Source organism: Micromys minutus (assembly GCF_963924665.1).
Source record: "Micromys minutus genome assembly, chromosome: 27".
NCBI classification, from domain to species: Eukaryota; Metazoa; Chordata; class Mammalia; order Rodentia; family Muridae; genus Micromys; species Micromys minutus.
Window position 1 is genome coordinate 33,295,329 of NC_137962.1, and position 23,886 is coordinate 33,319,214.

The 23,886-nt window shown below is 50.3% G+C and overlaps 1 protein-coding gene across 1 annotated transcript in view; it reads left to right on the forward strand.

Moving 5' to 3' along the window:
• CELSR1 (cadherin EGF LAG seven-pass G-type receptor 1) overlaps positions 1-23,886 on the forward strand; it is a gene marked incomplete at both ends in the record, with an annotated part of 127,533 nt that overhangs the window by 53,031 nt on the left and 50,616 nt on the right. The window contains 4 exons of the mRNA XM_080938998.1: positions 1,114-1,752; positions 16,693-16,915; positions 19,625-19,740; positions 20,510-20,598. Coding sequence (XP_080795124.1) covers positions 1,114-1,752; positions 16,693-16,915; positions 19,625-19,740; positions 20,510-20,598 — 1,067 coding nt within the window. The remainder of the gene's footprint in view (positions 1-1,113; positions 1,753-16,692; positions 16,916-19,624; positions 19,741-20,509; positions 20,599-23,886) is intronic.

Here is a 23,886-nt window from a genome sequence, read left to right on the forward strand (position 1 = left end):
TTATGAGCGCCTCAGACAGTCAAGAAGCAAGTTATATACTTCTCATCGATAACACAAAGTAAGCCATCCATTCTTGCAGGTAATGATCAGACTCAAGCAAAACTGAAGTTCAGTGGGGGAAAACTCGGAATCCTGCAACTTACGGCTAGCTTATCGGGCTGGCAATGGAATCACCAAAGGGCTAAGGTGGCCCCACATCTCCAACTCTGCCGTCCACAGCACACATAACCTCTCTTGGTTATGTACACACAACCCACTTCATCACTTCATGCCTGTAGCACTCCTTGGTGGGCACCCCATGGTTCTATCATTTCATGGCCTTTGTTGCAATTTATGCTCCACCCTCATGGCTTGGAGCATGGCATCCTAGAGCCTCCTTGTGGGGATTCCAGCTCTGCCACATGTTCCCTGACCTCAGTCACTTTCTGGAGCCATGGCTCAAGTCTCTATGACCTCTTCTATCCTGCCCCTTTTATGCCTATAAAACCAGTACCATGTAGATGATGCTGTAAAGTTCTGCTTCCAGCGTGGGCTTGAGCTTGGCTCCCTTGGAGCTTTGTGCACTGACCAATTCCAAGGATGTAGTTCATCACCGGGGAGTGGGGGGAGTCTGTGAGGAGGGGAGGGGGTGGCAGTAGTGTGGAAGGACAGATGGTCCCATTGCATTGACAGTTATGAAGCAGATACAGATGAAGATTTAGTACCCTTGTATAACAGGGTGTATCCAGCCTTCTTGCATGCTGGTCATGTAAAGATACAAGTGGATAAGTTAAGACATGATGTTGCACACTGGGTGGGGCTGTGTGCTAGGGGGTTGAATCGGCATGGTCTCTGGAGTACCCTGTTCTGTGGTTTTGGGCCACTGAGGTTTCTGTAAGAAAGGAACACATTGGGAGCTGTGGTTGGGCTTCAGAGTATGGCAGTGGTGTCAGCAGGAGAATGGGGTACCCAGGAGGAGGTAAAGGGTGGGGAGTGAGTACTCAGTGAATGGGGCTACCCAGACTGGCTTCTCCTTTGCCGAGTATACCTAAGGCTGTCTTTGGTGGGACTGTAGGAGCCTTCACTGTCTTGGGCATCTTACTGACAACAGGTTTATCTCCTTGTGTCCCATAGATGGCATCCACAGTGTCACTGCTCTCTGCACTCTGCGTGTGACCATCATTACAGATGACATGCTCACCAACAGCATCACTGTCCGCCTGGAGAACATGTCGCAGGAACAGTTCCTGTCCCCGCTGCTTTCCCTCTTTGTAGAAGGGGTGGCCACAGTACTGTCCACCACCAAGGACGACATCTTCGTCTTCAACATCCAGAATGACACGGATGTCAGCCCCAACATCCTGAACGTGACCTTCTCGGCGCTGCTCCCCGGAGGCGCCCGTGGCCGGTTTTTCCCGTCAGAGGACCTGCAGGAGCAGATCTACCTGAACCGGACACTGCTGACCACCATTTCTGCCCAGCGCGTGCTGCCCTTCGATGACAACATCTGCCTGAGGGAGCCCTGCGAGAACTACATGAAGTGTGTGTCTGTGCTCAGGTTTGATAGCTCGGCACCTTTCATTAGCTCTACCACAGTGCTGTTCCGGCCCATCCATCCCATCACGGGCCTGCGCTGCCGCTGCCCACCGGGCTTCACCGGGGACTACTGTGAGACTGAAATCGACCTTTGCTACTCCAACCCGTGTGGGGCCAATGGCCGGTGCCGGAGCCGTGAGGGTGGCTACACTTGTGAGTGCTTCGAGGACTTCACTGGTAAGTGTCTGGAGCCTTTGGGACAGGCTGCCGGGGGCTGACCTCTACTTTGCACATAGTATAAAGAGGCTCCCAGTGTACTTGTTGAGTGCGAGGGTTTCTTGTGGGTTCCCAGTGACGTGATGTAAGAGGACAAGTCCTGGACTCATGTGCTGTCCCCATTAAGGTCTCCTCAGTTGACAGTTTCCTTGCTGCCAGCCTCCCAGTCTTCATTCACCTTTTTGGAAGACCCGTGTCTCTCTCTTCGCGAGGATTTTAGGAGGGGACTGTCTAGGTGAGACCCAATGTATCAGATATTATGTATGCATCTGAGGGAGTTCTGTTGTTCTGAAACAGGTCTCCAAAGTCTAGCCTGGCTTCGAAATCATGGCAACCCTCCTGCCTCAGCTAGTTTGGAGCAGATTTCAAGTTAAAGCTCTTTGTTCCAGATTTTTCGGTTTAATTGGTTAATGCCAAAACTGTGTAGCTAGGGCAAAAATCCTGAGCCTTCAACTTTCTGGGTCCAAAGTTGTCCGTCTGAGTCATGCCTCGTTGCTGCAAAAGACTAATTCACCTCCCTCCGCCCCTGAAGATACTCTTAGCTCAGCTTGTCCTGACCGGTCTTGAAGACCAGCTTCTCTTAACTGGAGCAATGGTCACTTTAAAAAATGAAGAGACAGCCAAGAGAAGCATAAAGTACCATTGTGCACTTACAGATCTCATTCTGGTCTTCCATCCTCTATTAAGTACAGTGACAGCCCACTCAGACAACCAGTTCCCAGTAGGTTCCATGCCGAACAGAACCTTTCTGGAAGGTTCCCTGACTTGGGAACTTGATTTGTTCTGGAGGTGATCCTTCTATCTTTATGAACACATGAACATCCGAGGAATCTCTGCCCTCCAGGGTGGGAATCTTAGCTGCATACAGCCCCCGTTTATTGCATTCATCCTGACGGCTTGTAGGTATGTGCGGGAGTGTGGGGAGCAGGAGAAAAGATGGAGGCAGCGAGCAGAGAGAAAAGAAAGTGGCTGTGGTTTTGTGCATCTGAAGAGGAGGGGTGGTCACTTGGAGAGCTTTCACAGCCAATGAGATGGGATGCCAGGCTGGCCTGCCGGTATGTCGGCATCTCAAATTGGTTATTGTCTGGAAAATATGGAGGAGGGAGAAGGACACTGGATTGCCCACCCCTCTACTGTTCTCCTCCCTGTCTGTGGCTGGCTGCCAACAGGATGCGGGCAGTTCTTCCTGCTGTCTGGCAAGTGTTAATCCCAGATTCCTGCCTCTCAGGTGCCTGGTGGTGAGCAGGAAGGAAGGCGGAGGTCTAAGAGATACCATGATTTATGTGCACTGGAAGTGCTGGACAAAGTGTGTGTGCATGCACACGTATGTGTGTGTGTGTGTGTGTGTGTGTGTACATGCTCACGTGCACATGTGCGTGCATGTGTATGTCCATGTGTGTAGGGGCTCCCTTCCTCTGCCTCTCCTCCCCGTTCTGAATGTAGCCAAATCTAAACCCAGTAAACAAGCACTACCTCCAGGACACACGGGTGCCTACAACCCCCACTTCCTCTTCCCAACACCCATCTTCTATCCAGAGGCTTCAGCTGACTTCTCTTTGGCAGTGTCTTGTAAGACCTCGGCTAGCTGCATGGTTGGCTCCCTCCTGACAGGGAAGCATCAGAGGGAGCCAGCTGGTTCCCCAGCATTTTCCTGTCATATAGCCCTATGTGGAAAGCTTTATAGACTCTCCTGCTTCAGATGTTGCAGGGAGCATTGGCATCTCCAGGGTGTGAACAGTGCCTGTCCAGCCGAGTACCCATCGCAGGCATTTATAGAGTGCTGTATGCCAGACCAATGCTCGGTCAAACATTACCCTATCTGGGCAAGTGACCCAGGTCACGTCATGTATTCTCTTTAGTTGATATTTCGGACCCTTCCTGTCTTTCCTCATCAGCATGGGGGCATGTAACAGTCTCTACATCAGGCTGCTGGGGCAGGTAAGTGAGGCCACTGGGGATCTGTGGACCCTCGGCTCCTCTGCAATGACAGTGGACCCACTGGGTGCAGTCAACTGACTTCAGAGGTGCTCAGATTTCCCCTTCATCAGCACAGTCATGTCTAGAAGAATGATAAAGGGACAGTGGCCACATCTGTCATCCCTCAGGGAGATGTGACTGGCATGAGGCGAATTTGATTCTCTTCGGGTACTGAAAAGCATCATGCTATTTCCCTAGAGATAAAACTAATGAAGGCTGATTACTTCTCCCCGATCCTCTTCCTCCGCTCTCCATTTTCCCCCCCTTTGAAGCACTGGCTTTTTTCTTCATGGGGGTAATTGTGCTCACGTAGTCACGATGAAAGCGGTGCTGTCGCCACGCGGCTTTAGTTTCCTGCTTCTCGGTAAGCTGATCTCGAGCTCCAGGCTTCCTCACGGCAGGGCTGGAATTGGCCCAATTGTACCGGGAGCCCTCGGCTTCCCATGTTGCTGGACAGGAGGCTCAGGAGGGGCCCACAGAAGGGAGGCATCAGTTAATCTCAGGAAAAGCTCACTGAATTCACCAGGAGATGTATTCCAGATAGGTCTCCTGAGTTTCTGAATTCACTCTGCCTTTAGATTGTGCCCAGCCCATGAGAGCCTGTATCCCATGGCTTTGTGAGGGGAAAGTATGCCACATTCCTCCAGATGCATTTCTGCTTTGGGACCACAGTTGGGCTTTAACAACTATCTTATAGATGGAAAGGAACGAGACAGAAGACTTCAGATGCAGGCACTGGATACATACTGGTCTCTCATTTTCTCAGCTGCACTGATGAGATGGCTCAGAGGCTAATGGCACTTGCTACCAAGCCTTAGGACCAGAATTTGACCCCTGGTACCCACACAGTGGAAGGAATGAACCAACTCATACAATTTTTCTCCGGCCTCCATACATGTCCCCCAGTAAATAAGTAAACAAACTTTTCAGCTTGGTAGTCAGCCTGGTTGTGGTAGAGCATGCCTTTAATCCCAGCACTCGGAGGCAGAAGCAGGTGAATCTCTATGAGTTTGAGGCCAACCCAATCTACAGGGCGAGTTCTAGGACAGCCAAGGCTACACAGAGAAACAAACCCTGTCTCAGGGGGAAAAAAATTTATTTCTCAAACCCATAAACAACTGTGATTCCCCCCCATGACTGGCTTCTCCGTCTCTGTTTGGGGGATACCGTTTTGGTCTTTGTTAAATACTTCTGTATGTGGCCACGGACTCCCATGTTGGCTCCTCTTAATTGAATTCGTTCACCCCATCTCTTAGCTTCCCTGTCTGTAGTATTCCTGTCTGAATGTGCTTCCTCCTGTCCATCTGTATATTCTCTGCACCCCCTGAATCCACTGTCCCCTGCTATGGGAAGGTTCTGGGAGATTCTTTTGCACTGTCTTGATGGAAACCTATAGACTTTAGGTTCCTTAAACTTCCCATATACCCTCTTTATCCACCTTTATCCACGGTTTCACTCCCCCACAGGGCAGATTCCATCAATTTGAAGTCAGTGTCCTCAGCCAGCCAAGACTTGGAGCACAGTTGCAGGGAGGACTTCAGATTCTTTGCTAGAAAGTTCTTTCCCACCCCCAGGGCTGCAGTCTAGATGCCCACTGTCCCTTGCTTTCCATGTTTGCAGACTGCTGGCCTCCCCAGAACAAACTCCCTTCTCTCTCAGCAGATCCTTGCATCTCAAATGCATCTACCCTCCCTCCCCCTGTGTCTCTCTGCTAGGCATTAGTAACCTCCTCCCTGCTGAGTATGATCTGTGGGGGACAGAGGCACAGTGAAGAGGGAATCCTGTAGGGTCCCATTCCACGTTGCTGGAGTCATGTCCTTGAACCTGACATTTGTTGTATGCTGTGGTCAGAGTGACACCTTTGCTGCTTTTACTGCTTAGTGAAAAGAGACCGGATCCTGTCTGTCTCCAGTGTCCCTTCTTGGTCACTAAGGTCCTTTGGGTTTTGGGCCTGTGGCCAAGCTCCAAATTGAGTTGTGGCCCTGCACTGCAGGTTTCTGGGCATCTCTAGAGTGCCTCCCCCCCCTTCTCCCTCTCTCCACTTCTGGGAGACCTGGGAATAGCTACCTAATCATCATCTCTCCCTTGGGGTACATTCCTGAATGACAGCTTTCATATCAGCAGGGAGGGGTGAGTCGTTCAGCTGCATCTAGATCTGAGAGAGCAGGGGTGGTCACTGTCACAACTAAAGCTAGCTTTGGGTGTCCCTAACTTGATCCCTGTTCTTGGGGTATTCCCCCCACCCCCTTGCTCCTTGTCCTCATTCAAAGCGTGTTTCAGCAAATCCAAACAAATGGTGCTTGCACAGCTGTTGAATACAAAGCTGCCACCTCAGCCCTGGTCCATGAGCTCCTCTGTCCTCTATACATGGAGTGCTCCCTAGTGATGGTGCACCCTAGGAGGAGGTAGGGCTTGGGGAACCCTCAGTGGTATTCAGTTTGAACTTTGCAACAGCTCCTGAAGAACCTTTCCCACTTGCTTTAAGAGCCTCCTCAGACTGCAGGACCCTCCTGAAGCTGAGGGTGTGTTTTGTCTAGGCTCAGAGTGATTGCAAGAATGAAATCACCTGTGTGCTTTTAGGAGCAGTTTTGAAAGTAAACGCTGGCTCTCCTCTGCCCTACTTATAACTATAGACATTACCCTAAACCAGCTGGAGCTGGATAGAGTGCTGGTGTCCCAGTCTCCGTGGGGAATACTGTGCCAGGGGCCCCCATCAGAAAACTCCATGCTATGTGCTGTATTGCCTCTGAGCTGTGTCCTAATCCTGCAGAAAAACCTCTTTGAGCAGAAGGAGGAGGACGCCCAGAGAGCTGAAGTCTACAGGGTACACAGCTCAGCTGCGCTGGGAGTGGTTCCTAGCACTCTAACATTAGTCTTTAATGTGGGGGATAATTATCAGTTAAAGTGAGAATTATTACATGGCCCGTAATTAAAATCTCAACCAAAGCAGCGAGCGCTTTGAGACACTGGGAGAGACGTTACGTTTTCTCCTTGTCATTGCGCACTCAACCTGCTGCTCTGGCTCTTTCCACACGGAGTTGCAACACAAAGCATTACTCTCCTGTGCTGTCCTGAAGTTGGGTGTTCTGCACTCCTGTGACCTTGTTTTTCACCAAGTCCTGTCCTTAGAGATCCAGGTGTGGGCAGGTCCAGCATGGAAACTCTTGCTGTCTGTGAACTTTAACTCCTAAAGCCAGGGCTAGGACTGAAGGGACTGAACGTCATGGGCAAAGTGCCAAGCACAGCTGACTGGCCTCCAGGTGGCCCTCCCCTTTAACTCTACATCCTCTTGTGGCTGGTGATACCAGCACCTGGCTTGAGTTCCTCTAACCTGAAATGTGAAATCTGGAGTGTTCCAAGATCTAAAACTTTGCGTGTACCAACACGATGCCAAAGTGGAAAATTCCACATCTGACCTCACGTGATGGGTTACAGTCAGAATGCAGGTGTGTCTAGAAATTTGTATGAAATTACCTTGAGGCTACATGTAAAATGTATACACAAACCAAAATGACTTTTGTGTTTAGTCTTGGTACCCATCCCCAAGGTCTCATTATGTATATGCAGAGGTTCCAAAATTTATAAAAGACCCTGAAGTCTAAAACTTTTTCTGATCCCAGGCACACATTTTTTCCTTTCTTGGCCAAGGAAGAGTGAGTAAGAAAAGCAGAGTAGGGATAGAGAGATGGCTCATCCAGAAGTCCAGAGGTCCTGAGTTCAAATCCCAGCAACTACAGGGTGGCTCACAACTACCTGATCAGATGACAGCAACAGTGTACTCATATATAAAGTAAATAAATCTTAAAAAAAAAAAAAAAAAACAAGAAAGAAAGAAAGGCAGAGTAATAGGGAAGTGACTGTCTGCTCAGTCCTTTATTGGGTGTTTCTGCCATGGGCAAGATGGGACCTAGGTTGTAGAAGTCTCTGTTTTGTCCATTGTCTGTGCCAGAGGGCTCCAGGTCATCACAGATGGATTCACTTGAGGATGTGGAGGGCATGGGACTCTAAACTGAAGGATTTGGGCAAGTCTGCTTTCTCTTGAGGGTTCTGGTGGAGATCCTGCTTTCCACTCAGCCTAAGGAACTTTCTGTGTTGTCCTTTACAACCTCTACCCTTGCATCCCACACTCCATCCTCCCCACCCATTTCCCACAGGATGCTGTGATGGCTTCCAGTAATCCAAGGTGATCTCCCTCCCATGGACCTCAATCTGCAGAGTGTGTAAAGGCCCAGTTCTCAGGTGTGGGGGTGCAATCTTCTTTGGAGTCATAATTTTGTCATTGCTACTTCTGGCCCAACCAGCACCTGGCACCCACTGGATTGTCAGTAAAAAATTTGCTGAGGGCATAAGAGAGCTACCAGACCCTGTGACTTCAGCGTGTGGCTGTTCACCCTGTTTAGTGCCACTGTGGAGCTCTGACCTTCAAGCTTCCATTGAGAAATTGAGCCTCTGACCTGAGTGGTGACCCCAGAGGACTTTAGGGAAGGCCACTCTTTGCCAGTCTCCGCCTTATCCATCTTCCCCATTAGCATCAGACAAAGCCCCTCTGTCTTGCCTGGGACCATAGGGGCCAGAGAAAGAGCTATGAAGGCATTGATTCCAAGCAAGAAGTTTGCACAAGACCCATTCAGAGGAGGCTTTCTTCAGCATACCATTGCATGGGGAGGGTCTTCGACATCCCTGCTTGGGCTGGGTACAAGCTTCTGAAGACTAGTGTGGGGGGGGGCCTCCCTGTCCCATCTGTGTCCTGGGTAGTTCTTGACTGGCTGCTCTATGTAATTCAGACTTCCAGCCAGAACCCACCCTCAGGACAAAGGCCTCCCAGTCTCAAGGTCTCCCTTCCTTGTCCCCTCCTTCCCTCCTGTCTCTGTTTGGGTTTGTCCCTCCCTTTCATTCTTTCTTATTCCCTCCCTTCCTCTTTCCTTCTGTCTCTGTGTTTCTGTAGCACATGTCTGATAACTGCTAAAGACCGTGTTAAAGGGCCAGTGAGATGACCCAGTGGGGCAAAGGCGCTTCTTCACACAAGTCTGGCAGCTTGAGTTTGATCTCCTGAGCTATGTAAAGGTGGAAGGAGGGACCAACTCCATGAACGTTTCTCTCTCTCTCTCTCTCTCTCTCTCTCTCTCTCTCTATCTCTATCTCTCCCTCTCTCCCTCTAACACACACACACAGCACACACACATGCAGTTTTTTTTTTATTTTATTAGAAAGTATGTTAAAATCGTGGTTCTTAATGCTGTAGCCCTTTAATACTGTTCATCATGTTGTGGTGACCGCCAACCATAAAATTATTTAATTACTCCTTCTTAACTGTAATTTTTCTACTGTTATGAGTCATAATGTAAGTATCTGATATGCAAGATTTCTGATAATGCGGCCCCAAAGGGGATCTCGGCCCTCCGGTTGAGAACCACTGTGTTAAGAAGTTCATTTAAATCTACGAAAAGTACATTGCATGCTGTTACTTGGGCCTCTGTGTTAGTTTTCCAGGTCGTCACTCTGAGCCCCTCTCACTGGCTGAAGGGGAGTCCCAGCTCTAGGGATCAGGATGTGGGAGTGTCCTCTGGTAGCCTTCCTGTACACTACACAGGGTAGATTATCTTCTGGCCTCCTCCGCCTAGTGGCTTCAAGGACATGGAGGTGGCTGTATTCTAGGGGATGTTCCAAATGTCATTGTAGTACAGGACCCTTTTGGAAGCTGCTCAGAACACAGAGGCTCAGTGTGACACCCCTTCTTTCCCTCGGGCTCTGCAGGTCCCAACCCTCTGGCAGGCAGGTGGCTTCTCAAGGTAGGGAACAGTGTGGGTGGGTGGAGATCTGATTCTTTGCCACTGGAATGCAATATATATATATATATATATATTTAAAATGGGTGTGACTGGAGTTCTAAGAATTTGCTTCAAAGACAATGAAGTCATCAGAAAGAGACAGACCCTGGACAAGCCCCAGCACTGTGTCTTCTCCTGGCCATGGGGGGTCCTGCTTCCACTAGCTACCCCTTCTTCTGGGAGCCTTGGGGAGGGGTAGCAGGTGTCTGGGTCCTCTGTTGTACCTTCTGGGTAGCTTGGCCAGCAGGGAAGGGCTCGGCCACCTGAGTTTGTGGTTCTTAGAGACTGGGCTTCAGTTCCCCCAGGAGGTGAGAAAGTCAAACAAAGCTGGAAACTCCCAAGGGGGAAGGGAGGACAGACTAAAACCTGGCAGTCTGCCCGGTGTGGGGAAGCAGGGGAGGAGGGAAGGGGGGGCTGGAATGACAGTTGACTGGAGGGGCGGAGTCAGGGCCTGGAGTGACAGCAGCAGTCTGGGAGCTATGCCAAATGAGTTCTATTCCCTCACCCACCCTCTGGGTACTTGTCATGGCTCCCCAGCAGGAGTGACTGGTCTCCCTGCTTCTGGGATAGATAGATAGTCAGCAAAGCAAGAGCCATGGTCTGGTTTTTGGACAGTGAACCTCTCTGTCCTGGGCAGTGGTGCTTTATCAGTTTGATAGAAGGAAGGCCTGAGTATCGAACCATCATCTGCTGACACTATGGTGCTGATCCTAGATGTTTACACACTACAGACCCATCTCTGCAGGCATAAGTTACCCATGTACCTGTGTGATCTGACACAAGTTCCAACCTTATCTGGGCCTGTCTAGAAGAGCGCTTGTCTGGTAATGGCACAGACTGGTCTGTGATAAGGCTGCCCTCATGTTATTTGTAGCAATGGCCCTGTAACAGCCAGAGGGCAAGCATCAGTGGCTAGTCTCTGAGGCCTCCTTGGCAAAGCAGACCTGTAGGATGCCCTTTCACACCTCTGGTGAGTGTGAGGATTCTGTGTGGCACCAGGAGAGGACCTCAGCTGGTCTGTGGTGAGAACTATTTTGCATGTATGTGGATACCATGTGTGTGCTTACATGTGGGCACGTCAGAGGCTGGACTGCGGTAGCAACTATTTTGTGCTTACATGTGGGGTATACCAGATGCTGGAGGTCCTTCCTCAGATCTACCTAGAATCTTTGGGCTTGGCAGGGATTCCACATCCAAATGAAGCCTCATGACCCACGAAGGTTTGGGGTCTGCTTTGCCTGAGCACCGCAGCCTGGCCATCCCCTCTCTCTGCCTCACCTCTTACTGTTTCTACCTTCCTCATCGCTCTAGGATCTGCTTTACGACACAGCTCATCTTTTCTATTTGCCTAAACATTTGGCCTGTGTAAGAGACTCCACAGCTCCAGGTAGTGGTTTTGTTCATTCTTATAAACTCGGTGTCTTAAAGTGAGCAGGCGAGTGATAGGCACACGGATGGATAGAAGTATGTCTGGGGGATGATGGGGAAATGGGTGGGGGATGGGTGGGGATGGGTGGGGGATGGGTGGGAGATGGGTGGGAGATGGATGGGAGATGGATGGGGGATGGATGGGAGATGGATGGGGGATGGATGGGGGATGGATGGGGGATGGATGGGAAATGGATGGGGGAAGGGATAGATAGACCAGTGGATGGAGGGAAGTAGATGGTGGGCACATAGATTCATGGAAGATCAACAGATGGAGGAAGGATGGGTTGATGGAAGTTGATGCATGATAATTGGGTAGGAAAAGGGACTGAGTGTATGGGTGGAAACATAGAAGGATGGATTTGTATGCCTAGTGCTCAGTGACTTCTCAGTGCCCCAAAGTGCCACTCTGCCCATCACAGCCCTTCCTGTGGCAGTGGAGCTTCTACATGGTGGTGTTGCACAGTGGCTTGTGTCCTCTTGGCTAGGACACGAGGTTCCTTTCTGGGCCTGAACTCGGATGGCTTCAGGCCAGTCTAGGGATCTGTGTGTTTATGACTTGACTTTGAGTGATTCGTGCTCGGATCCCAGCTCCACTCCTGGCCCCCACTCCCTTCCGTGCTGTGTTCTCTACCTGTCCTGCTGTCTCTCAATTCTGCCCAAAATTTGCCAGTTTCCAAGTGTGTCTTTTGTGCACTGTGTCTGGGCTTTACCCTTGGTACCTCTGGAAATTCTAGTTTTTCTAGTTTAAAGCCTTTAAAGTCTTTATTAAAAGAGAAAGGATTTGTCTTTTTATTTAGTTAAAAACTTAAGTTGACAAAACTTTACCTGCCCTGCCCTTCCAGGGGCTCACCTTGCCCTCTTCAAAGTCTCAAGGCTCTGGGCACTGTGCCTTCCCAAAGCTGGGCCAAGCCTCCTGCATTGCTAGTCCCTGCTCCTGTGTATGGTACACTGAATGGATCTCACGGCCAGCAGCTCCTCATCTCCTCTCCCACACTGAACATGACTACCCTCTGTACTGTGGCTTCCTGGGCCCTGAGCCCTCACTTCCTAGAGCCTCCATAGGAGCCAAAAGCTTCCTGACTGCTCTCACCTACCGGCTGACTCCTTCCTAGAACAGGCAACCCGTTTGCCTAAATCCTATGACTTTTGCTTAAACAGAAGGCTCTGAGAGTACCAGCCTGAGTCTCTGGGCAGACAGGACATAACTCACCCATGTCTAGGTAGGGCACTTATTCAGTGAAAGGACATGCATGAGACTCAGGAATAGGCGAGCATCAGCTCCTGGGTCTTTTCGGCAGAACTCTGTCTACTCTTTATCTCTATGGGTTTGTGTGTATGCAGCCTTAACTAGGCTAAAACCAGCATCCCTCATGGGTAGGGGCCTTGTGGCATGCTCTGCAGTATTGAGCTCAGCATTCAGGTTGCCCAAGCTAACCTTACCCCGGTGTGGGTGGAGGGGGCTACCTCTGAAATGGGCGTGCAAGGGCAGATGTGGGGAGGCATGCTCCAGGGTAGAGAATGACTCGGCAACCGGCATTTGACTCCAAGCAGAACACCTGGATGCTCAGGGAATGCCAGATCCTGAACTGTAAAATCTTAGAAAAGGGATGAACTTAAATCATGACAGTAAGCCCTGAGGAGACTTATTTTATCAAAGTGGCATTGCTTGATAGGTATGATGGAAGGCCAAAGGTCAAGAACTCTAGGCCATGGAGTGACTCTGTCTCAAGAGGAAAACTGATAGGCCAGAGAGGACTCAGCAGGTAAAGGTTTCTGCCACCAACCAAACCTGACAAGCTGAACTTGATTCCAGCACCCATAGAAAAGCAAGCAAGGGTGGGTGGAGACAGTTCAGTGGTTAGGAATCCTTGCTGCTCTTCCAGAGGTCTTCTATCCTAACACCAGGGTCAGAGGCTAACAACAGTCAGTATCTCCAGTGCCAGAGCATCTAGCACCCTCTTCAAGGACACACACACACACACACACACACACACACACATACACACACACACACAGAAACATTTGCACAGAGATAGAGAGTGGGTAAAATACACACGGAGACACACACACACAAAGAAACATGTACACACATGCATGTACATACATACACACACAGAAACATGCACAAAAAGTAAAAGAAATACACACAGAGGAGAAACATATACACAGACACACATGCATGTATACACAGAAACATATGCACAGAGACAGCAAGAAAAATACACACAGATATGCATGCACACACACACTCTAAAAGTCATAGGAAAGACCGAAGCAAAGCATGTCTTTCATGATTGCTGTATGAGATGAGAGAATTAAGGATGTAGGACTTACAGGGTGTTGACCTGTACCATTCCTGGGCTAAAATGATGTGCCATCACAGCACAGGCCTCAAGTGTGTGTGTTACACGGTCAAGCTGGAAACTATGTTGGCAGTGCTTGGAGCATGCACACACTGTAAACTAAAGACCCCCACCCCAGGGCATCTGACTAACCTCATGCAGAGAAGCCACATGGAAGGTAAGTGCAGTCAGTGAGCCAAGATGCATCTCTGATGCATTGGCTAGAGTGACTCTGACGGGCGTTCTCATAGGAACATCAGAACAGGCCCTTGAGTTGGCTCCCAAGGGCCTGGAGTTTACCCAAAGAACCCAGAGTTGAGGCTCCATCCCAGGCTGGTGTGGCTTATGTTCCCAGTGACCACAGCTCACAGTGCCTTATAAAAGTAGCATGTTTAACCCTGCAGTTAATTCTATGTGTGGATGTCTATTCATACTGTGTGGATCAGTGGATGAACGATGTCCGCTTTGTAACCTCGTGGTTAGCTCAAATGTGAATCATTGCCTTGGCTCTGGGATGCCCTGGCGTTGTATGATTTCATCCCACAAACACTCGTCAGTACCTGTTGCATACCAAGCTCTCCTCAGACGCCCCCTCCTTATGAACACTGGTCCAGCACCCTAACATGCAAGGTATCCACTGTGTACCAGATGTTCTTGGATTTGGCCCTAAAACGAACCCCATGGCTACACTCCCCACCCCATGCTCTCACATAATGGTGTTGCGGATAGAGCTGGGAGAGATCCTGGGTCCTGGACCTGCTCAAAATGCAGTGAAACTTCTACGGGGTGAGCCACAGTTGAGGACAGACTTGGGAAGGGGACCCAGGAAGATCTTCAGGAACTGAGGGAGAGGCACCTGAGATCAGCCATCAGTGGGTTTCATCATCAGTGACTAGACAGCTGTAATGCCCCTGTAGTGATGCTCTGGGTCCTGGGATGCTGGCTGGAGGAACAGTATAGCTATGTTAGACCCAAGAGTGTGGGGCAAGGATCTGGGTCTGTGCTTTTGAGGGCCAGGTGTGTGATGGGTGACATTTTTGTGGAATAGGGGCATGGTGGGGTGACATCTTTACGGAGTAGTGGCATCCTAAGCCAGTGGGATGAGTGTGCTCAAAGACCAGTACTGTAGGAAACGGTCTTTTGTGTCATGGGCAGAGCATGAGGTTTTGTGAGTTGAACAATGGGGTGCTTGGGTTTGAGGTGAAGGTTCAGGCAGTGGGATGGGAACGGTGAGGGCCAGTGGTGTGCTGATGGCTCCAAGACTCAAAATCTGCCTCCCTGAGCAGATGGCGAACCTCTTAGTCTAGATGGGGGGACCCAGAGGGAAACAGGCTGGAGAGGGGGAGGTCTGAGCTGGAGGTGCCTGGAGACAATGGGAGAAAGTTGGTACTGGATGGGGTAGGCTTATTCAGAAGGACTGAGAGAGGCTACAAACAGCAACTGGGTGGGCTGTTGACTGGGCTTTGAGATATACAATCTTCTGCTTGGGAAGGGAAGGGAATAGTCACATGGCCTTGCTGGAAAACCGAGTCTTTCTAAATGCAGCCAGACACTTGAGGTGAAGTCATGTATGACTTAGGGTGGACCCTCCTTCATTTTAAGGGTCTTTAGAAGATAAAGTTGTGTTGGTGGGGACTAGATACCCTGGGGCCTCTTCTGGGTCCAGGAGAGGAATTCCTGGGTCCCAAGAGAGGACACGAACCCCGTGCTCAAGTGATCGGGTTGCTGGCCCATCTGCAATCCCACAGCCAGGCAGAAGGACAAGGATTGACTCTCTTCTGCTGGGAAAGGTTGGATAGTCCCTGGAGCCCAGATCCTCCCTGGTCTGTTACTCTCAGGCACTGGCTGTGAGGAGGGTTGAAGGCAGGGCCCTTTCTCTTCACGGTTTAGTGAGCATAAGGCCAGGGTGTCTCTCTCAGGGGCTTTGTTCACAGAATGTGCTGGGCCTCACTGCACACAGGCGAACCTGGAATATTGTAAAGCAAACCCTCCTGAAGGGGAGAATCTAAAGTGTCTGAAGGAAGAGGGAGATGCCTTAAGTTGAAACTCGAATGAGGGGCCCTCACAAGGATTGTGAAGGAGGCTGTGAACACAGGCTAACGTGTTTGAGTGTGAGAGTGTGGGAGTAGGGGGTTCATACGCTATGGTCTGTGAGGAGGGTATGCACGAGGAGAGCATAGGTGTGGGCATGCGTGTTTGAGACTGAGTCTGAGGCCATGGGTATAAGGATGTATGCACTAGTATGTTTACAAACATGAACGTGTATGTGAGGGCCTAATAGTTGGAGTGTATGACCCATAGGGTGGTGTGAGTGTACGCATGCAAGCACATGAACTCAAAGGGTCCTGCAGGGTGGTCAAGCTCAGAGCCATGTTGAGCAGGGGCCTGGCATCCAGGAGTGGCTGGGAGATGAAGTGTCCACTGTTGTGGCCCCGAGGTGTGCAAGCATCAAACTGTGTCCGTTTCTCTGGGCCCATCCTAGCTACTGCAGAGCCGCCAGGTGGATGAGAACTCTGTCCTGACCTGAACCGAGCCGGGCCTGGCCTGGTAACAGAAGCCCGTAGGGTCTTTCCATGGTTGATTCTGAATGGCTAAGAAGGTATATGGTGGGTTCGTGATCCCAGCCGGCTTCTGTCCCAGCAGATTTGTTTTCTGGGCTACAGAAGCGGCAGCTTGGGACTCAGCTTCAACACATTCAGTAGAAGAGAACTCCCAGGGGGATATTTTAGTTTTGTAATCTGTCACCTTGGGTCACCTCCAGAGGAAGGCATTTCTGCTTTTAGGAAGCAGTACATGTGAATCTGCAAACTGGCAGCAAGTTCTGCCAAGGCCCCCTGGTCCAGGTGTCACGGCAGCATCCAAGCCTATAGCTCTGAGCCTTGGGTCAACTGTGTATATCTGGGCACATTCACAGTCCACTAGATCTCCCTTAGCCTCTGTGCTCATTAAGTTTTCTTTGTCCACTTAAGCAAACTAGAGTCACCCAGGAAGTATGAACTCCATTAGACTGGCCTGTCATCGGCATACCTGTAGGGCATTGCCTTGATTAATGATTGATGTGGAAGGCTCAGCCCACTGTTGGGTGGTGCTACCCCTGGAGAGTAAGCCAGTATGTGTCACTTTCCTGTGGCCTGTTTCAGCCTCTGGGTTCCTGCCTTGAGTTCCTGCCCTGACTTCCTTCAATGATAGACAATAACTGAAATAAACCATTTCCTCCCTAAGTTGCCTATGGTCAGTGTTTATCATGGGAGCATGGGGGTGGGTGGGGGGAGCAAAGTAGGTGACTAGGACTGCCTATGTATGACCTCTGCTTTCTTCTCCAGGGGAGCATTGCCAGGTGAACGTTCGCTCAGGCCGCTGTGCCAGCGGAGTATGCAAAAACGGGGGCACCTGCGTGAACCTGCTCATTGGAGGCTTCCACTGCGTGTGCCCGTCCGGCGAGTACGAGCATCCCTACTGTGAAGTGAGCACCAGGAGCTTCCCGCCCCAGTCCTTCATTACCTTCCGAGGCCTGCGGCAACGCTTCCATTTCACCGTCTCCCTTGCGTAAGTGCAGCCGTGTTTGTGGGCCATCCCTTGGGAATATGTTGTGGGGTCTGCGAGCCGCAACCTTCTAGGCTCTGGATGGTTGAGGAGGCCTGCTCGGTGCCGGCTGCTGGACTGGCTGCTCAAGGGTCGAGCCATTGCCACGGTGATGAAAAGGGAGGTTATTTCAGCATAGGGACAACAGAGCATTCGTGCCAAGACTTCCATCCAATAGGGGACAGCCCAAATCCCAGGCCTGGGAATGAACCTGGCTGGCTACTCTGGTTCTGCCCACCAGCCAACACATGGGCATTGCTGATATCGTAGACAGTGGGCAGACCCAGGAATCAGACCTCCTGTGAGTGTCACAAGGCAGGCTGCTCAGACCCCAATTCCCCAGACCTGGTCCTGATTGGTATGCAACAGGCTGATTGTGTGCCATCCGTACTTTCTCCCCCACAATTTAAACATTAAATTTTTTCCAATATTCGTGTAAGCATGAGAACCTGAGTTCAAATCCCAGACTCCCATGTAGAAGGCTAGGCCCAGTGGAACATGCATGTGATCTCACACCTGGAGAGGCAGAGACAGGAGGATTCCAGGGACTTGCCCTCCAGCCAATCTGGCTGAATTTGGCAAGCTCCTGAATGCACATGTACAAACATGAACACAGAAAAAAAAAATACCAAATGAACTCACTGGATTTTAGGCATCATAAGCCTGTGGTTTGGAGGCTGGGACGTTTGCTTAGTTGAAAGAAAACCTAGAATTTCCATTTGGAAGATCTCCGCTAGGTTAACGGTAGTTCAGCGGGAGGAGGCTTCTGCTGGGTGTTTGCAGTAGCTCTCTGCAGCCCATAAGTTCGATAGGAGTGTGGCATTCGCTGTCCTCCCCTGTGTGGGTTATCCTCACCTTCTAAACCATGTGCTAACAAGAGCCCTTGGGTGCATTGTAGGGAGGTCTGAGGCCATGGGGTAGTTCTGGCAGTCAGTACTCACTGCCCCTTCCCCACTTGCCGGATAAATGAACAGAGTCTGCCTTTTTGGCACAGTACATCCTGAGCCCTATACTGCCAGGCTTGGATAATTGTTGTGTTTGCCCCTTTGTGACAAGACTCTGCCGGCCATCCAGAAGGCCGCCCCTTATGGCTCAAGCCTGCAAAGCAAGGACCCTGCTGTAGGATCCCCTGTGACAAGACGTCTACAACAGAGGACACCCATGAATAGCCACCGCCTTCCACATCAGAGGGGTCTCGTGTCTCCTGGTGAACATGTCATGGCATGTGCTGGACGTGAGCCGGGGTTGTGTAACCCTCCAGTATTGTCATGGTTCTCTTTCTCCTTGGTATGGCCAGCAGCTCTCAGTCACGTGCATCGTGGTGACTTTTGGTGACCTTCACATATGACTGCCTTAAAACTCAAAAGTCACAAGAAAAGACAAAGTTCCCCCAGAAAAGTCACAGAAGACCAGTGGCCTTCCAGTTCCACAGTTTCCTGGAGCACACATCCTGGAAGCTGCTGAGGCCCCTCTTACCACAGAGGCCTGCCCAGCCCGGCTGAGTTGCCTTGTCTCAGGTGGCTTCTGTCATGGGCCCTTCTCCTCTTTCTAGTTTCTGTTTGCTAAGTGCTGGGGCTCCCAAGTGGGCCCCACTCCCAGCGGCTTTTTATCCTCCTTTGTTGTAGGCTCCTTCTCCTCTGGCCCCCTCAAGCCTTGGTTTCTATTTCTGTCGTTCCTCATTTTACTTGAATTGTTCCCACCCTCCCCTCCGCCCTGGGTCCCGGCTCAGTTTCTCTGTCTTTAGTAATGGATGGTGCTCACGGGGGGGGGGGGGGCGACATTGTGTAGGAGGGGTTAACCTGGGCACACAGAATCCAGAATCAGATGTTCCAGTTGGTACAAGAGGCTTGGGAACATGCCACTCATGCAGAGACGTTGGTGTGAAAGGAGCCTCTTGGGGTCTCACCTGTCCGTAGCATGAGATAAACTGCTTGTGTTCTGCCTCTAGACATGCTTATAGTTGATAAGCAGGCTGTGTGTCATCCTTGTGAACATGTAGTCTGTGTGTGTGTGTGTGTATACATAAATGTTTTCTCAATCTTTGTGTATGTGTATATGAGTGTTCTCTGTGTGTGAGTACATGAATGTTTTCTTGATCTTTCTCTGTGTGTGTGTACATAAGTGTTCTGTGTGTGTGTACATGAATGGTTTTTTGCTCTTTCTCTCTCTGTGTGTGTACATGAGTGTTCTGTGTGTGTGTTTGTGTACATGAGTGCTCTCTCTGTGTGTATGTGTGTACATGAATGTTTTCTTGCTCTTTCTCTGTGTGCGTGTACATGAATGTTCTCTCTCTCTCTCTCTCTCTCTCTCTCTCTCTCTCTCTCTCTCTCTGTGTGTGTGTGTGTGTGTATGGCAGACCCTGAGCACCCCCTGCCTTTGCCTCCTGAGTGCTGGCTTTGCAAGTGGCTCCCATGCGTAGCTTTTGACAGGGGTAACTGGGGATCTAAACTCTGATCCTCAGACTTGCACCACAAACCTCAGTCCTTTTTCCCACCCTGCACAGAGTCTTTCAAACTCCCAAAGGCCATCACTACCACGTTCCCCCAGGCTGGGTGGGCCGTCATCATCTCTTGTGACAAGTGCTGGGGCAGATTATCTTCTTGAACCAAGGTGCTCACTCCCCTCACAGCCCCCTGGGGTCCTTCACTGTGTGACATGCTGCTTGGCCCACAGGTTTGCCACCCAGGACAGGAACGCCTTGCTTCTCTACAACGGCCGCTTCAACGAGAAGCATGACTTCATCGCCCTGGAGATTGTGGAGGAGCAGCTGCAGCTCACCTTCTCGGCAGGTGAGGCTCCTGCAGCCATGGCACAGCTCCCGGGGCACTTTATGGATTAAGTTCATGATTGCCCTCCCAGCACCTCCCAGCTGTCCAGCCTTCAACCCTAATTCTGCATCTAGGAACCTGGCCTCTAGACGTCAGCACACAGGGAGATGCCAGTGTCAGGGCAGCGCTGCTTGCAGTGCTAATCCCAGATGAAGCCAGGTTCCCAGAGCAGAATCAGTAATTGAAGCGCAGTGGTATGGGTGGAGAGACAATAGCGCATCAGTTAAGAGCACTTGCTGTTCTTACGGAGGACCTGGGTTCGATTCCAGGTGGCAGCTCACAGATGTTCATAACTCCAGTTCCAGGGTATCCAATGCCGTCTTTTGTCCTCTGTATCAGATGTACATTATGGTACGCAGATAGACATGGAAGCAAAACAGCCATGCACATAAAATCAAATAAATCTAATAATAATAATAATAATAATAATAATAATAATAAAGATGAGGTGCAGTTCACCTGCAAATTAATGTGGTGACTTTTACCAGCATGAGAGGACCAGGCAGGCACAGATGTGGGGAGTAGGCTGTGTTCTTTTCCTGTTTTAGAATCTTGCTATCTTTCAGGTTGAGGCCCTCCACATAGGGGGTATGGGGGATGGCTTCCAGTGGTGGCTATGCCAAAGGGAAGGGCACACAGCCAGTCTCTCTGAGCTGTATGTCTACACTGCAGCCTGGAAGCCTGATTGGAGGCCCCTAACCTGTCTCTGGATCCCCCTCTTGCTGCACAGGTGAGACCACAACGACGGTGACACCGCAGGTTCCTGGAGGCGTGAGTGACGGGCGGTGGCATTCCGTGCTGGTTCAGTACTATAACAAGGTAGGAGGGTGCCCCGGTGCCTCCTTGCCTCCTGCTCAGGGCAGCCAGCGATGGCTCAGTGGCTTTTTTGCTTAGGATGATGCTTATACTGTGATGTCAACCAAGGGTTCTGTGTGTGTAAGCCGGTGCTTGAAGTGAAGCCACATGGACAGGCAGAGACTCTGATACACTAGTGCACAGAATCAAGGAGCTGCCCTGAGCTGTGACTGGGGGGAGGGGAGAGGGGGAGGGCTGCATTCCCAGCTCTGACTTCATGTCTTGGGTGAGCTGTGACTGGAGGGTATGTGCCCAGCTCTGAAAGCAGGTGTCTTGGGTGTGTTTTTGCAGTTTATTGGCTGTAACGAAACTTACAATCACTTCTGTTTCATGAGGTCACGTGCTTTCCTGGTCTGTGATTTTATTTGTGTGTGTGTGTGTGTGTGTGTGTGTGTGTGTGTGTGTGTGTGTGTGTGTGTACCTTTTCCTCCATGCCACTAGTCTTACTATGAGTCCATGCTGGTCCCTCACTGAGCCCAGCCACAGCCCTCCTCAGACTTGCTGAGATCCACGTCTATGTTAGACCAGCAGTTGAGAGATGAGGACACTCTTTCTGTGCAGACTGCACAGTGGTAAAGGTAGTTTCTAAATTTCCTGTGTAGATCTATGTTAAGTCGATATATGATTTGGACAGTGGAGAGGTAGGCGAAGAAAAGGTAGGAAAACGAAAGAGGAACAGAGATTGAGGGAAAAATCAAGATGGAGCCAGGGAAAGCAGACTTAGATCCCGGTGACTGTAATCAGACATAGGTAGATATATTTAAAGGGATTCTATAGGTTAGGACACGGGACTGTCCTTGTCTCCAATTCTTCCACTGCTGTCTTTCTTTGTCCAAGGTCACCCCTTACATTTGCAGTAAGTATCTTTTTATTTCTGAAGGTCCCCTCAACCACCCCAGATAAGACTCTAAGAACAGTCTTTGGTCCCCATTCTGTGTCCCTAGCTGTGAGTGGGAGCCATCTCATGGTATGTTGGCCAGTGTAGTCTCTGCAGCCTTAGTAGTGATGGAGAGAGAAGGAGGGGTTGCCTTGGCCATGGGCCAAAACTCCCTGGCAACCCTGAAGGGCACTGAACTGATCAGGAGTACCTTGAATTCGGGTTGGACTTGGGACTAACCCCAGACCTATCTCCAGTGGGGATCATTGTGTTGCATAAGGCACAGTTGCCAGAGAGAAGAGCAGACCTCTGCTGTCCACACTGTCATATCTCAGAGACTTTTATTTGATCAGAAAGTGACGGTCCTGTGTGTTTGGGGGCAGTTCCTATCAGTATAAAGAACATAGCTTGCACGTCCCCTGAGTAGCTCACAGTAGCCTTATGAGAAGCAGTGGGATGTGGCCCCTCCGCTCTATACTCTCTTCCCAGAACTCACACTGGATGGGTTTTGATCTCCTTTCTGTGGTATCTTAATTGGTCAGTGTCTCCCAGCTATTTCTTAGGGAGTATTTCCCTCAGATTCCTCTTCCCATCATGCTTTGCATTGCTGTCTCAGTGAGGATTTTACTGTTGTGAACAGACACCATGACCAAAGCAACTCTTGTAAGGACAACACTTACTTAATTGGGGCTGGCTTTCAGGTTCAGAGGCTCAGTCCATTGCTATCAAGGCAGGAGCATGGCAGCGTCCAGGCAGGCATGGTGCAGGAGGAGCTGAGAGTTCTACATCTTGTTCCAAAGGCAAACAGGAGAAGACTGGCTTCCAGGCAGCTAGGATGAGGGTCTTAAATCCCACGCCCACAGTGACACACCTCCTCCAATAAGGCTACAACTCCTAATAGTGCCACTCCCTGGGCCAAGCATCTACAAACTATCACGATTATATATAAGTCGACGATTCCCACCCTACTCTTACCCCAGAGAAAATGCACCCCACAGCCATTTACCCTTGCTACCTAAGGCTAGAGGATAGTTGTGACCTCACACACACAAGTGAGGGTTAAGCTCCCACGACTGGGGCACTGGAAACCTCTGGAGCTTGGGATTGCTTTTCTGTGTCCCTGCAAGGGGGTTGGGGGAATGGTCATCTGAGAAGCTCAGGCATATGATTGCTCTGCCCATGCTTTCTGGACAGCTGGTCAGGTGATGACAGACATAGATGGAGCTCCCAGGAAGTAGAACACGCTTGACTCAGGGACAAAGTGTCTATGGTAGTGTGCACCAAATACAACCTTCCTTGGGTCCTGATATTTTATACACTTTTGAGTAGAAAGAGTGACAGATAACTCTGCAGAGGGATGCTGGCCTTGCTGGCCTCTGCAGCCTCTCTTATATCTTCTTCCTGATCTATCTATCTATATCTATCTATCTATCTATCTATCTATCTATCTATCTATCTACCTACCTACCTACCTACCTACCTACCTACTCACCTATATATCTTCATACCCTATGTGGACAATCCCAGTGGTTTGTGCATCCAGAATGTATAGTTCTCTCAAAATGAACCACAGGAACCCTGGGGCATCAGGGAAACACAGGGTGTATTTTCTTTCTTACTTATGTCAGAGACACACACATCCAGACTGCAGGCTTGCTGCTGAGGGGAGGGGTGGGTTCAGGAGGTTGAGCCAGCCTTGGTTTCCCCATTTGAAGCCTTTACATTTGTCTGCTGTGGCCAGAGCAACGGTATGTCCTGTGGTTGGGTAGGGCCTTTCAGCCCAGTTGTGAATTCTCTGTCCTGTGAGCCATCTCAAAGGAGCACGCCATTACAGAAGACTACCTCAAATGGCCCATGCGAGAGGATCAGTAGGTAGACTCGGATTACTGGAATCTATGGCTCCCTTTCCAGGCTGGGTCCTTTCAACAGCTGCTTTCACCTCCCAGTGAACAAACACAGCCCCAAGCTCAGGATTAGGCCTTTGCTGGGCTGTTCCCTTCCCTTGCCAGTGGGTGGGTGTTTTAGGGAGGAAACCAACCAGTCTCCCTTATGGCCTTAAGCCTCCATGTGTGGGTTGAGTAGGGCCACACAATGGGAAATATTAGCAGAGATTACAGTACCTGTCTGTGGACGGCCCTGGTGTTTGTCTGGCTCTGCATCTGAGGTGCCTGCTTTGACCCATCCAGGTTCAGGGATAGACACGCTTTGAATCTGTGGACCTGGGAAGACATGTTAGGCTGGGAACAATTTCAGGCCTGAGTCCGGGCAGCAGCCTAAGGTCACAGTGCTCTAGTATCGGCATATTCATTTTATTATTTTATTGAGTTCTTATACCTCTACCTCCCTTGTAACCCCATTTCACCCTAATTCCTTCT